Source organism: Sinocyclocheilus rhinocerous, unplaced genomic scaffold, assembly GCF_001515625.1.
Source record: "Sinocyclocheilus rhinocerous isolate Xijiao unplaced genomic scaffold, SAMN03320098_v1.1 scaffold75, whole genome shotgun sequence".
NCBI classification, from domain to species: Eukaryota; Metazoa; Chordata; class Actinopteri; order Cypriniformes; family Cyprinidae; genus Sinocyclocheilus; species Sinocyclocheilus rhinocerous.
In genome coordinates, this window is record NW_015632455.1 from 3,538 (window position 1) to 16,798 (window position 13,261).

Consider the following 13,261-nt stretch of genomic DNA (forward strand, 5'->3'; position numbering starts at 1 on the left):
CTGCCATAACGACACAAGTAAACCTGAATCCATACACAACGTAATGTAACCTCATCAATGCCAGTTAAACTTTTATTAAATTGTAATCTTTTTAAAATCAGCCTTCACCTTTTTTTGACTGCATCTGATTATGAAGCATGCTCTTGTCCGTCATGCATTTATTTGTACTATTTTTCATGTTTTTATTGTATAATTCCATTGTTCTTCATTATGTCTAAATGTATAATAAATAAATTCTGACGAGCAGTTTGCGGTTTTCTGCCTTTATTGAACATTACACTGCATTTGGTCCGTTTTGCAACATGATTCAATTAAAATCACAGCGCTATACACACATGCACGCTGGAGACCTTTTACCACATATGGCTGCATCCAGATATTATTTAATAACCCCTGAAGTAATTCATCCAGTAGCTTTTCTCTCCGTGACAAGAAAAGCAGACCACTGTTGTTAGCAGTTAGCACTAAACATTAGTCGGGGAGGGGCTCTGGGAGGAGCTGAGTAAATTTAGTCTCACGTCACACAACACCACATTCGACTAGGAGCAGGTACGATTCAGATATCTTAAAATATAATTGTGACTAGTCGAAACTGAATTAGAGATATCTCTAATTACCTTTGCGTATGTGTGACGCCCTATTGAAGATATCTGTGACGTCATTACAGATATCTTAAATGGAGTTTTGACTAGTCATAAAGTATTTAGAGATATCTCTAATCCGATTTCTTACTAGTGCAATTATAATTGCAGATATCTCTAATTGTCATTGTGACTAGTCGAATTATAATTATGACTAGTCAAAATACAATTGTTCCTATCTTAAATTATATTTATGGATAGTCAAAACAAACTTAAATGCTAAAACGGCTTGCGATACCAGATGTCTTGCGATAGGCTCGCGCGAGGACGAATCTCTCCACTCTCACTTGTTTAGTGAGTGTACACGATGTATTAGAACATACATCGTTCCGCAAACACAACCCCCCCAATTTAAAATGCTCTAGACACGCCCCTGGATGGAGGTATGGATAATTCATATATTTGTCTTTTTGTATACCTTTGCTATGCCTCACTGATTTATCGTATTCATATCGTATCGAAATCATTTTTGCTTCAGACGTGCTTGTGGAGGCAGTCTATTTAAGTGTTGATCCATATATGAGGTAAAGTTGTCTCAGTCTTATTAGAAGAACATCTGTCTATTTAATGTAATTCTATGTGGTGTGTCTAGCCAATATTTTAAATGCCTCCTGTTGTTTTTTTTAGATCTCTGAGTAAAATGTGGATAAAAGAGGGGGATGTACAATATGGAACTCAGCTGGCAAAGTAAGGAAATTAACAATTATTACTATGTATATTGTAATGTATAATACTGTTACATTTTATTTACACTTTTATGCTGTAGATTCATTTTACTTAGCAGCACATTTACAGAAACAAAAAGCATGCTCAGTGGTGAAAAGGGAAATAAATCTTATCCAAGTAACTATAGATTGTTGAATAATTTGAATATGGTATCAGAAAATGTCTAGGCAACTGAATCTGTTGCTCAAGCGGTTCAGCTACTCATCAATGTGGTTTAAGTTGCATCAACTGATGAAGACACTTCCACTTAAATGAGTGGAAAAACATCTTGAGCAACAGAGAAACACAGTTTACACAGTATCATTTACATGTTTATGCAATTGCATTAGTAAGTTAAGTTGCATCTACGTGAGGAAACAGGTCTGTTCATAACCAAAAACATTTCATATCACTAAATAAATATCTTAACTCATGTCTGGCAGGGTAGTGAAGAGCAAGGACCCAGCATTTCCTGAGGGATGTTACGTGGTTGCTAATTGTGGATGGAGGACACACACTGTAACCAAAGCGAAGGGTCCAGCCGGGCCCATCTTGGCCCGGATAGTATCCGAATGGCCCAGTGATATTTCAATGTCCCTGGCTCTTGGTTCCTTGGGGATGCCTGGGTAATGTAATCACGAGTTCACGACTGCTATAAATGATGGCAGTGGCAATTCTTTTTTTTAATGTTATGTTTTCTAAATCCCATCTCTTTTATCCTCTAGTTTAACTGCTCTGTATGGTCTGGAAGAGGTATGTAAGATACAGCCCGGTGAGACGATTCTGGTGAGCGCAGCTGCAGGTGCTGTAGGTGCGATGGTGGAGCAAATCTGCAAGATCAAAGGTTGCAAGGTTGTGGGTTCAGCAGGAGGTGATGACAAGGTGGCATACCTAAAAGAGCTGGGCTTTGACCAGGCCTTCAACTACAAGACTGTCTCCTCACTAGAGGAAGCGCTGAAGAACGCTTCACCTGAAGGTTACGACTGCTACTTTGAGAATGTAATTGACTTTATATGTGTATTTTTGTCTAAAATACAGTCTGCTACTTGTTAACAAATCTTTTACTTCATGTTCTTTAGGTGGGAGGTCCCTTCTTTACCGCAGCACTCAAAAACATGAAGCCAGGAGGTCGTATCGCTGTTTGCGGTGCAATAGCCAATTACAATGACACAACACCACAGATGTGTACGTCTTATTTCTACTGAGCCCCTTCAAGGGAAAAAAAGTCACATTTTAATATTAGAAGATATTAGAGAAAAATAAATAAATAAATGCTTTTAAATTGTTACACTTTACAACCACTAGAGGACAGTATAGGATATGGAAAATCTAAGCAATCTAACATTAAGCTATTGAATCTGTTCTGTCTCACAGGTCCTTATCCTCACCACGAAATAATTACACGGCAACTGAAGATAGAAGGCTTTATGGTGAGATCTTGGCAACACAAAGATGCAGAATCTATCAAGAGAATGCTTAAATGGATGAAAGAGGTAAAGCTGCTTTAGAAATGAATCATTCGGAACATAATCGTTACACCTATCGTTACACCCTTCATTAGATAATTGCCATTACACACCATATAACAACACCAGCCTGTGAATGAGAAATAGAACTGGTTTGTAGGCACATTGAATTGTTTTCCTGAAGGGCAAACTGAAGGCAAAGGAAGTGGTCACTGTTGGCTTTGAGAACATGCCAGCTGCCTTCATAAGGATGCTGAAGGGCGATGGACTTGGGAAGGCTATTGTTAAAGTCTGAAGCATGCTTAGAAATCCATCTGTTGTGTTTTTACATAAAATACAATATGACACATTTGGGTAACTTGAATATGTGTAGACAGAAAAACCTAGTGTAGTCTGTTTGTGTCTAAAGGTCCAGGGAACCAAATGAATCCCATACTTGTCCACCAAGTTTGTTTTTTTCTCCCCCAAATGTCACTATTTTAACTGTCTTTCACTTCAATATGTTTACAAATAAAACCACATAAGCCTCATATGTATGTTGTATATGGTCATACCTTTCCATATCTTCCTTGTCTGATTAATAATGTTCATTATTTCTGTTATTTTTTTAGTCATTTAGTCTTCTGGGTTCTAGAATTTAAAGCGATTTTTTTTGCTGCGCCACAAACAATTCTAAAGAAATGCATAGAATCTACTTAAATGGCCGAAGAAGAAGAAGAGATGATTCAGAACATGTCAGCTGTTGTCACCACTCCAACATGCAGATATGTCTTCACAGGATTCAGTTAGTTCTAATGAAACTGTGTAACCAGACAAGTTTCACAACACATTTACATGTTCTTGTTGTTGAGGCTAAACCTCTAAATGTACTTTAGAAACTTGTTTGAAATATTTCATGATTCCAAGTGTCTCTGTACTTGAAGGTTGTGAAGTAGACACAAAATCGCAGTAAAACATGTTTGTTCTTTGAGCAGACATCTTCAGTTAGATTAGTGTCTAGCACAAAATAATGTAAACCGAATGCTTAACACAGAAAAGTAAAGTAGCCTACATTAACATTGAGTAAAAAATAAGTTGATGATTGCATTTTACAGCGACTAGAGGACGGGGTTAAACAACAACTGGACATGAATTCAAGAGAACGTTTTATTAGGGACTGTGTCTATAAATTAGTTATTAATTACAGACGTGTGCTTTCAAGATAACGATATTAAAATAGGTTGTCTTAAGGACTGGCTTGTTCAACAATTAATATACAAAAGCAGAAGATCTGAGGGTTTGAGTCACAGTGATTCTGTATAGTAGGAAGTGTGACTAAATTTTGTTTTTTGTTTTTTGTTTTTTTTGTTTAATAGGTTGAAACATTTGCTGTTGTAATTGTTTTTGTATCTCCTTGTATTACCTTAGCTATTTGTCTATTAGGTAAGATTAGTGATTAGTGTTAGTTTTCAGAACATGTCAGCTGCTTTCTTCTGTGATAATACAGTTTGTATGTCTAAAAACCTGTAAAAGCTGTCAAAAAAGACATTGAATGTTCTTTGTTTACTATTTGATGCACTATACATGTGCAAGAATGTGTGTGCATAGTATACAAACAGTTTTTATAGCCTACTAGTTTTTTTATTTTATTGCAAGTATAAACACTTAACATTCAACAATTAATGTAACATTGGATGACATTATGAATACAGAAATTATATAGGAAGACAAAGAAGAAAAATAAATAAATAAATAAGAATAGCCTACTACAGTTTAGTAATCCACCACGACTCTCGGTGACGTCACGTCGCGTACAGTAAATCTGTAAATCCGGAATCTGTCAAGTCATTCTGATTTGCTCATAGCAAAACCAGGATTAGTGATGGTCTTTCAAGATAAATGAGCATGTTTCACTCCTTATAGAGGTTACATCTAAATATTTATGCCTCAAGCTGCGCGAAACGTTCGTATATGGCATTTACTGAGCTTTATCTGCTGATTATATATATTTGTGTTGTGTAGTGGTAGGCGGGGTTACAGAACCTCATAATTCCATGATTGGTCCGTTGTCTTCATTGAAGGCGGGGCTACTTGACAGCGTTCAACGCTGTGACGCGGGCTGCTACTCTGACTGTCAATGAAGCAGGAGCTTTCAGAAGACGTACACAGTAGACCAGTAGAAGACAGACATCAAAATCATCAAAATGATTATCATAATTGAGGATAAGGTATGTATATAATACCAATATTTGAGCTGCTACCTTGACTTTGACTGTAACTCTTTATAGGTAATGTACGTTAATTATGTTTGACTTCTGATGTCTATGAAAAAAATTTATTCGAATAGGTTAATAACTTTAATAAAAATAGATAAAAATAAGCTATAACCGCATGTAGTTTTTTTTTTGCGAAACGCTGCTTGCGGAACAAATGTGGGCGGAAACGTTTACACACAAGAACGTGTATTGGTCTCTAGTGTTCTAAAGAGCCTCAAAGCAGAGTACAGTAATGAAAAGTACAAAACGAGAAGTACATTTGTTCTCAGTTACTTTTTAAACAGGACATAAAACGTACGATTTAATAAGTGGCTGTTAGTTAGAAAGTGTTTGCTTGTGTAAACATCTGTGCAGTTGTGATGGGAGATCTGACTCAAATCGGTTCTTTCGAAAAGTTCATTTTAGAAACTGATTCAGTGGTTCTTTATTTTGTCACGTAATTACGTCACGGCGCAGTCTCTGATATAGTCTGAAGCAGAAATCCATCTGTTGTCATGTTACTCTAATGTTACAATAAAGCCACGTGGAGGGTGCTTTTGTAATTGACTGTGTTTATTTCAGCTATACTTCACCTTATAAATATATAATTAAATCTAAATATAATTGACATTAAATAATAAAAATCAATTACTTTGGCTGATTTTCTAAACGTTTGAATCATTGTAAGTCAGTCAAGCCAAGTTGTGAGTCAGTGACACTCTGCTCACATCGATTCAATCCGTTGCATTGAACTAATCTTCCAGACCTGTTTGTCAATAGGTTCATTAAAAATCAGACTCGATCCATCGGTAGTAGGCTACTCAAACGAGCTGCTTTTTCTCTCCTATGGAGTGTCCTTCTGAAGTGTTTTGGTTTTAGACATGCAAAATCCGAGGATCAAACATTAATATAGGCCTACATGCAGTTTAAACAGGATCTACATTTAAATTGATTTATGATGCTACTTACAAAGTCATAAAGGAATTTAAACAAATGCAATAAAATACACATACGTGTACATATTTTTTTGTTGTTGTACCATCACCATTAAAATGTTGTATCAGATATTAATTTACAATAAAGTAGTAGGCCTACGTGTTTGTTTTGCTTCAGTGTAATTTCACTAAAAAGGATATGAGCTGTATTTCAGTATCTCAAATAGAAAGCTGTCACCCCGTTCTAGTCATAGGCCATATGGCTCTTTTGTAAATATTTGAATGTCTTGGTCACTCTGATTAAACCATAGCATTATGACTCATCATCGCCCATTTCAGTGAACCTCAGTAGGAAGGAATGTGTCATGTCAGTTTGGAAACTGAATCTACTTTACCTCCTCTCTCTGCAGTCTGCCTTCGACAATGCTCTGAAAAATGCTGGGAACAAGTTGGTGGTGGTGGACTTCACAGCCACATGGTGTGGGCCCTGCCAGAACATCGCTCCAGTCTTTAAAGTGAGCATTCATGCACTGCTGAATATGTCACCGGATCCGAGATTCAGAGTGACATCTGGAGCTGTCATGTTTCTTCTATAGAGGCCTCCGGAATCACCGGGAGTGGCTCTGTTGTTGTGCTGTGTTGTCGGGGCAATCGGCAGGGAAGCTTCCTTAAGAATTAAAGCATGAATCATTCACAGAATGCAAATGAAAGGCAGTCCTGATAAAGAAAGAAGAGAGGAATAAAAGACAAAAGACTGCTGATTCATTCCTTATACATACATTAGACAAAACATAGGCTACACTGAGATTTTGGGGTGGTTGACAACTAACCACCAACCTCAGCCATATGTAGCCTACATGTTTTGTGGTTGTTCACTTTTACTTTTACTCAGTGCACACATACATTTTTACCTGGTTTAGACAACAAAAGCAAGCATATGCAAATTTCACAGATGAAACGGAAGGAATGAAATATTAAGTTCAAAGGAAGTGCTTTGTGAGCTTTGTGGTTTGCTTTTTACAACCGCCTTTTTTCCCTCCACAGACGCTGTCTGAAAAACAAGAGAACGGAAATGTGGTGTTTCTAAAGGTGGATGTGGATGATGCACAGGTTAGTCACCTGGTGTCTTTTTCTCTGATGAATACACTTGAAAGCCTACAGACTTCTGAGCCAAATGAACAAAACACCCTTTTCACATAGATTCACCATCTGGGTTTTACTGTGTTACTTTCATTTGAATACTGGCCTCGCTATCCGCCTAACCTTTTGTAAGCGACCCAAACACATTAGAACATCCCAGCACACCCGGTTGCTGTTCTCCTGATCGGCTTGCTGATACTGTGTTATTTGATTCACGGGATAGCGCTCCGAAAGGATATTGGCTGTCATTCAGTTTTATCAGAGGTAGATCGAGACAGTGACAAAATGGGACAATTCTGGTTGCCCATGTTGTTATGGTTACAAACACTAGCTATTATTATAATGCTGTGTTGCAAAGCAGATGGGGGACGGGACGGGATGTGTGTGTATTCGAAAGCTGAATTCTTGATACATGTTTGCGATTTGTTGAAATGTCATGCTTTTTGCCTGACATTTAAATCGCAAGGTAAGGATGGCAAATGTGAGCCGAGCGTCTGAAGGTTCTGATAACAGTGCGCATATCCAGCGGACATTTTTGTGACTGATTTCAGGAATGGCGGCAAGCATCATTTTAAGATGAAATTAATATGAAACACATTATTTTTTTCTAAACATATCATGTTTTTTTTTTTATTTCGACAGCCTTCGAGTCCTGCTGTGGACATAATTTCATCCCTCTTTTACAAAAGTGCTCAGACTGGCTAAGCAAAATGAAAAGACACTATTAAAGATGCTTATCATTACACCGTAGACTGAATAAACTTATTCAGACCTGATCTCCACTCCCTCTTTCTCTGTCTAGGATGTGGCCACTTTCTGTGACATCAAATGTATGCCAACATTCCATTTCTACAAGAATGGAAAGAAGGTAAAGCATCATCTCTGGAGGTTTTCTGTTCTATTTCTGTGATCTTTTTTTAACCTGTTCGTTCCTCCTTGTTGTGCTGTAACTGATTCAGCTTTCTTTCTTTTTTTTTCTCAGATTGATGAATTTTCTGGATCAAATCACGCTAAGCTGGAGGAGATTATCAATAAGCATAAATGAAGAAAAACACAAACCAACCACTGTAATAACTAATATACGCAGAAAAAAAACATCAACTCTAACTCATTCTAATTTTGGCTGCTTCATTTATATCCTGTTTTATTTTAGTTTATATACAGAAACAGAAGTAAGACTTTTTGTTAAAGGTTTTGGCCCTCTATAATGGCTATCTCTAATGTATTTTATGTTGGCTTTGTATAAATTAAAATATTAAAGGAAATGAAAACTTGACTTTTACAACGTTCTCGTATTGTGCTGGTTGTATCAAATTGTTCACGTCAAATGTTTATTAGTCATATGAGACAAGCAAGTAGAACAATCTGAAAGTTTAATTGAGAATTCTTCATAATTAACTGTGGGAATGAGAATTACAGTTGGTTTTCATATAGTTGTGTTTTCTGTTTTAATAAAAACATGAAAAGAACAGTTTATATACATGTACATTGGACAATCACATCAACATTTTTACACATCGTACAAGTTCATGTATATAGCAGCAGCATATATTTAATACTGTTTCATTTCTACATGAAAAAATACAGCTTTAATTTACAAAACCACTTAGGACTTTCTAAGGGAAAGAGAAAATGTGTTGTATACAAATCTCTGACATTATGCCATCTTGTTCCAACACATTCAGACTTCAACTCTTGTAGCGTGGCACATTAAAAATGAAAGTATCCAGATCTTCTTTTTCTGAAAGACAATTATTAATAATCAAAGATCAGCTGAATTCTTTTGGACCCATATATTGCCACCATAATCACTAAATAAATTTCAAACATTTATGATAGCACTTGCTTGAGGCAATGGTGCATTTGCTTGTACAGTTCACACAGACCATGAAAAAGTATTTAAGCTCATTTGAATCTTAAATCGACCAAGTGTCCAGTAAATCTAAATGTGAATCACTCTAACCTGCAACGAAGGCTGCAGCATCTAATTAGCTGAGGGATGCGGGTATCAAGCCGACTAGCTGGAAACACTAATAGCAAAAACTGTCAGATCAATAGTACTTAACTGAGAGACTGTATTTGCTCAATAAAATCTTGACATTGGTACTGAATCAGTGAAATAAAGATGGGAAAGAATCAAATTACTTAAAAGAATGAATCGCAATAGAACTGGCAGCAGTATCCATTTCCTATCCCTCTGCTCACTCAATGATTGGATTGAGACCAACTGCAGTGCTCTGGGAAATGTAGGTTTACTGTGAGAGATATCATGAAACTAGGTGTGTCTGAGGCACAAATTCACCTACTGGCACACACGGCAGAGTTCAGAGAAGGCTGGTTCTTATCTGTATTTACTTATGGTTTCCTTACTCGTCTTTCACAATCACCAGGAATCTCCCAGCTGAGTGATTTAGTGTTCCTTGTAATATGCTGGGAAAGTGTTGAGAACTGTGGTACATCAAATGTTTCCAAATCTTCTATGTAATGTGCATGTATGCAAATGCATATGTTAATATGAATACGTCACATATACCTAGTTTGTGTGTGGCTTACCTAGAGCAGTCATATCCTCCCCATCCTTGACTGCAGTGACACCTGTTAGGTCGGATACACCGGCCTCCATTCAAACAGGGCATGGAACACACCGCTAAGAACACACATAAAAAATACTCTCATTAGCCAATAATCCAGTGCATTAATTCTACAATAAAATCAATTGATTTAATATTAATTTTTAAAAAAGGATAAATAATAGGATATATGAATGAAATAAAGTGCAATCAATTGGATGTAGGACAGTGCTCATTCAGTAAATGCACAGCTAAACAGATTTTGAATCTGGATCTAAATGTGGCGACCGTTTTAGCACATCTAATCACTTCTGGAAGCTGGTTCCATCTGCAGCCGACACTATAGCTAAAAGCTGACTCACTTTTTTTTGTGTGGACCCTTTGTGTTTCTGACTTTTGTTAGGATTATATTCAGTGAGCATATCTCCAATGTATTGAGGTCCTAGGCCACTGAGTGATTTATAAACAAGTAATAATACTTGTAGCAACACATTCTTCAGTGCATTTTGTTGCTTTATATAATTAACTTGTATAACTTGTCTGTCTTTGTAGGTTTATCTTGGTGTATCTTTCTTATCGTTTGCTTTAATGTATCTGAGCAACTCAGAAAGTAGGTTTGTTTGTCTTGGTGCTGGAGTTTTAAAGGTCCCATATTGTCAAAACTGACATTTCCTGGCTTTTTTCATGATAACTGAGGTCTAGGTGCTATGTAACTACCATATAAGTTTCAAAACAGTCAGTCCACAGTAAAATTCACACAGCCTGCATAAAGTAGCTGGGATAAGAAGTGTGCGCTGCAAACGCGAGCATTTTTGACAATCCTTTCTGTCCAGTCCGCTCGTTTTATCGCGTTTAACCACAGCTGTCGTCGGTAGGACATCAAAACCTAAAATAAAACTCCAGAAAGGTGTCAAATATGGGACCTTTAAAGAAAAAGGAGAGGAACTACATTCTTTCTTTTATTAAAACATACATTCACATAGTCTGTTTTGGAGCACAATCAGATGGGTTCTTAAAAGGGAACATTTAACCTCCTGTAATTTCAGAGGAATCAAGCATTTCCAGAATTCCTCTTTGCCCTAGAGACCTTTGTCCTGACTTATGAATCAACACCGGTCGAGACAAAACACAAAGAGTCTGACCACAACAGCAGAATGAAAACCAGTGAGTAATCGGTAAAAATCTATAGAACAAACACTGCAAGTGACATACAGTAAATACTGTACTTGAGTATGCAAAACCAAATCAGGTTTGCTTTAATGCATTTGAGCAACTCAGCAAGTAGGTTTGTTTGTCTTGGTGCTGGAGATTTAAAGACCATTCAATGCATGCAGTTACAGTCCTGCTGGTGGTGTTCTCAATAAATCTTTTCATTAAGAAATGTAAAAATAAGAAGTGTGTGGTATTGTAAATGTGTTCTTGGTCTTTATAAGTCATACATTCTGCAGATATTCATGGTATTGTGAAACCAAATGCATCAATACACATCAATATGTCAAAGAAAACCTGTTGTTTCAGCAACAGTTCAGGTTAAACTAGACAAAAACAATATGTTAGACTTAAATGGTGACATAAAATCTGTTTAAATATATAAAACATTAAACTTAATTTAAATTCAGGTTAATAATAAGTATGAAAAATGTATATATGTTATTGAAATATAGTAAATTTGTTATAATACAAATATTATAATGTTATAATATATTTGCTATAATACAAACTGTATGTTTTTAGATGCTAGTCATCATTTCTCTGAATTTTTTAATGAGGTGTTTTCACCTATTATATGTTTTGCATTTCACTTATATTTAATTTTTATATTCTATGTAGTCTGCCAATTATTATGAGTTCATAAAACTAAATGTAGTATAATTAGAAAAATGCTGTTTAAAATAACTTAAGGTAAATTATGGTGTAAACATTATTTATGTCATAACTTATGTCAACTGCCCCTATGTGTTTTCAATAATTGTGTTTTGTTTTACTGCTTGGGCTCCTGGGATCTACTGCATATCACTATTAGAGTCTGTTGTCACAGGTGTTGCCTGGCAACAACGTGAGTATGACATAGGATGACCCCGGGAGAATGAGCCCCGGCCCCCATCCCACCATGAGGTCCTTCTGTCTGTAATCACTCTAATCACTGCACTCCACCCTACTTTTAAACCCTTAAGTTTAATTTGTTTAGCATGATGTCTTTAGTTAATGGTGAGATATTTCCCTAAATAGCAGCTTTTATAGTTGAACTAAGACTTATATCTTCAAGATCACAGATAGCTTGAGGGAATGACAGATGTTCTCTAGACTTCATAAATTGGCTATAATTAAATGCTGTGAGGTTATCACTAATTGTGTTTCATTCGTCTCAGCTTGTCAGGACTCAATAACGCAGGTGATGTTCCTACTTCCTCAAAGTTGTAGATTTGTTATTTAATTACTCATACAAGACCGACAACATTAGAGGCTGCTCTGACTAGTTAAAGGGATAGTTCACCCAAAAATGAAAAATCTGTCATTAATTACTCAGCCTCATGTCGTTCCAAACCCCGTAAGACCTTCGTTCATCTTCAGAACACAAATTAAGGTATTTTTGATTAAATTCAAGAGCTTTCTGACCCTCCATAGACAGCAACGCAACTGTAATATTCCCAGGCCCAAAAAACATCGATTAAATAGTCCATGTGACATCAGTGGTTCAACCATAATTTTACAAAGCTACTTTTTGTGCACTAAGAAAGCAACAACTTTATTCAACAATTCTTCTCCCCCGAGTTACCGTCTTCTGCCAGAGTACCACAACATGCATGTGCATTCCTCTGCTCGTAAACAAGACTCAGTGCATGCGTGTTCTACGTCAGCAGCATCACACACATGAACAAAGATGTTCTGAAGATGAATGAACGTCTTATGGGTTTGGAACGACATGAGGGTGAGTAATTAATGACAGAATTTTCATTCTGAGTGAACTGTCCCTTTAACTATTCTGCTACTAATCAACATCTATGTAATACATTTTCTCGACGACAATCACAAGTCATTATACACAAACACAAACTCTTACCATTATGGCAGCGTGTGCCTGTCCATCCTGTTGGACATTCACACTGGTATGGAGCTACACAGCGTCCTCCATTGAGACATGGTAGGATGCAGATCGCTGCAGTAAAAAGCACAGGCAGTATGAAACTGTGTGACTTTTGGGTTGAAGAGATAGGAATAATCAGAATAATCTGAGTTATGTCAGCTTTTTAAAACTTTAGTATGAGACAAAACGTTGTTTAAACCACTTGGTCTCTTTACTACATTAGCTACATTAAAGTGATTATTACGTTTTGAATATGGATATTTTTTAGGGCTGCACGATAAAATCGCATGCGATATTTAACGCGCATCTTGTCAGTAAAGCCATTCTGTAATCAGCGGTAAATCTCCATCACGTGCGTGCTTTCACATTGAGCAGCAGCAACTACACAGAGCCGTTGTTCACAGACGAGCTGCGCAAAACCACGTTCATATTTGCGCGATTTTTTGCGCAGCTTGTCTGTGAACAACGGCTCTGTGTAGTTAATG

General features: G+C 36.7%; 3 protein-coding genes across 3 annotated transcripts in view; 2 read left to right on the forward strand and 1 right to left on the reverse strand.

The window, feature by feature from the left end:
- The window catches only part of LOC107742329 (prostaglandin reductase 1-like), a 6,628-nt gene extending 3,301 nt beyond the window's left edge, over positions 1-3,327 (forward strand). The window contains exons 2-8 of the mRNA XM_016555247.1: positions 1,120-1,165; positions 1,269-1,328; positions 1,790-1,972; positions 2,072-2,345; positions 2,426-2,531; positions 2,721-2,839; positions 2,997-3,327. Of these exons, the coding sequence (XP_016410733.1) occupies positions 1,120-1,165; positions 1,269-1,328; positions 1,790-1,972; positions 2,072-2,345; positions 2,426-2,531; positions 2,721-2,839; positions 2,997-3,107 (899 nt within the window). The 3' untranslated portion in view covers positions 3,108-3,327. The remainder of the gene's footprint in view (positions 1-1,119; positions 1,166-1,268; positions 1,329-1,789; positions 1,973-2,071; positions 2,346-2,425; positions 2,532-2,720; positions 2,840-2,996) is intronic.
- A 1,581-nt stretch (positions 3,328-4,908) lies between these two features.
- On the forward strand, positions 4,909-8,253 carry txnb (thioredoxin b). The gene is made up of 5 exons (XM_016555163.1): positions 4,909-5,019; positions 6,392-6,496; positions 7,026-7,091; positions 7,924-7,989; positions 8,104-8,253. Exons 1-5 carry the CDS (start codon positions 4,996-4,998, stop codon positions 8,164-8,166), a joined length of 324 nt encoding a protein of 107 aa, XP_016410649.1. The 5' UTR covers positions 4,909-4,995; the 3' UTR covers positions 8,167-8,253.
- A 330-nt stretch (positions 8,254-8,583) lies between these two features.
- Positions 8,584-13,261, reverse strand: part of svep1 (sushi, von Willebrand factor type A, EGF and pentraxin domain containing 1) — a 77,918-nt gene continuing 73,240 nt past the window's right edge. The window contains exons 47-49 of the mRNA XM_016555162.1: positions 12,753-12,848; positions 9,675-9,768; positions 8,584-8,862 (exon numbers count right to left, since the gene is read on the reverse strand). Of these exons, the coding sequence (XP_016410648.1) occupies positions 8,832-8,862; positions 9,675-9,768; positions 12,753-12,848 (221 nt within the window). The 3' untranslated portion in view covers positions 8,584-8,831. The remainder of the gene's footprint in view (positions 8,863-9,674; positions 9,769-12,752; positions 12,849-13,261) is intronic.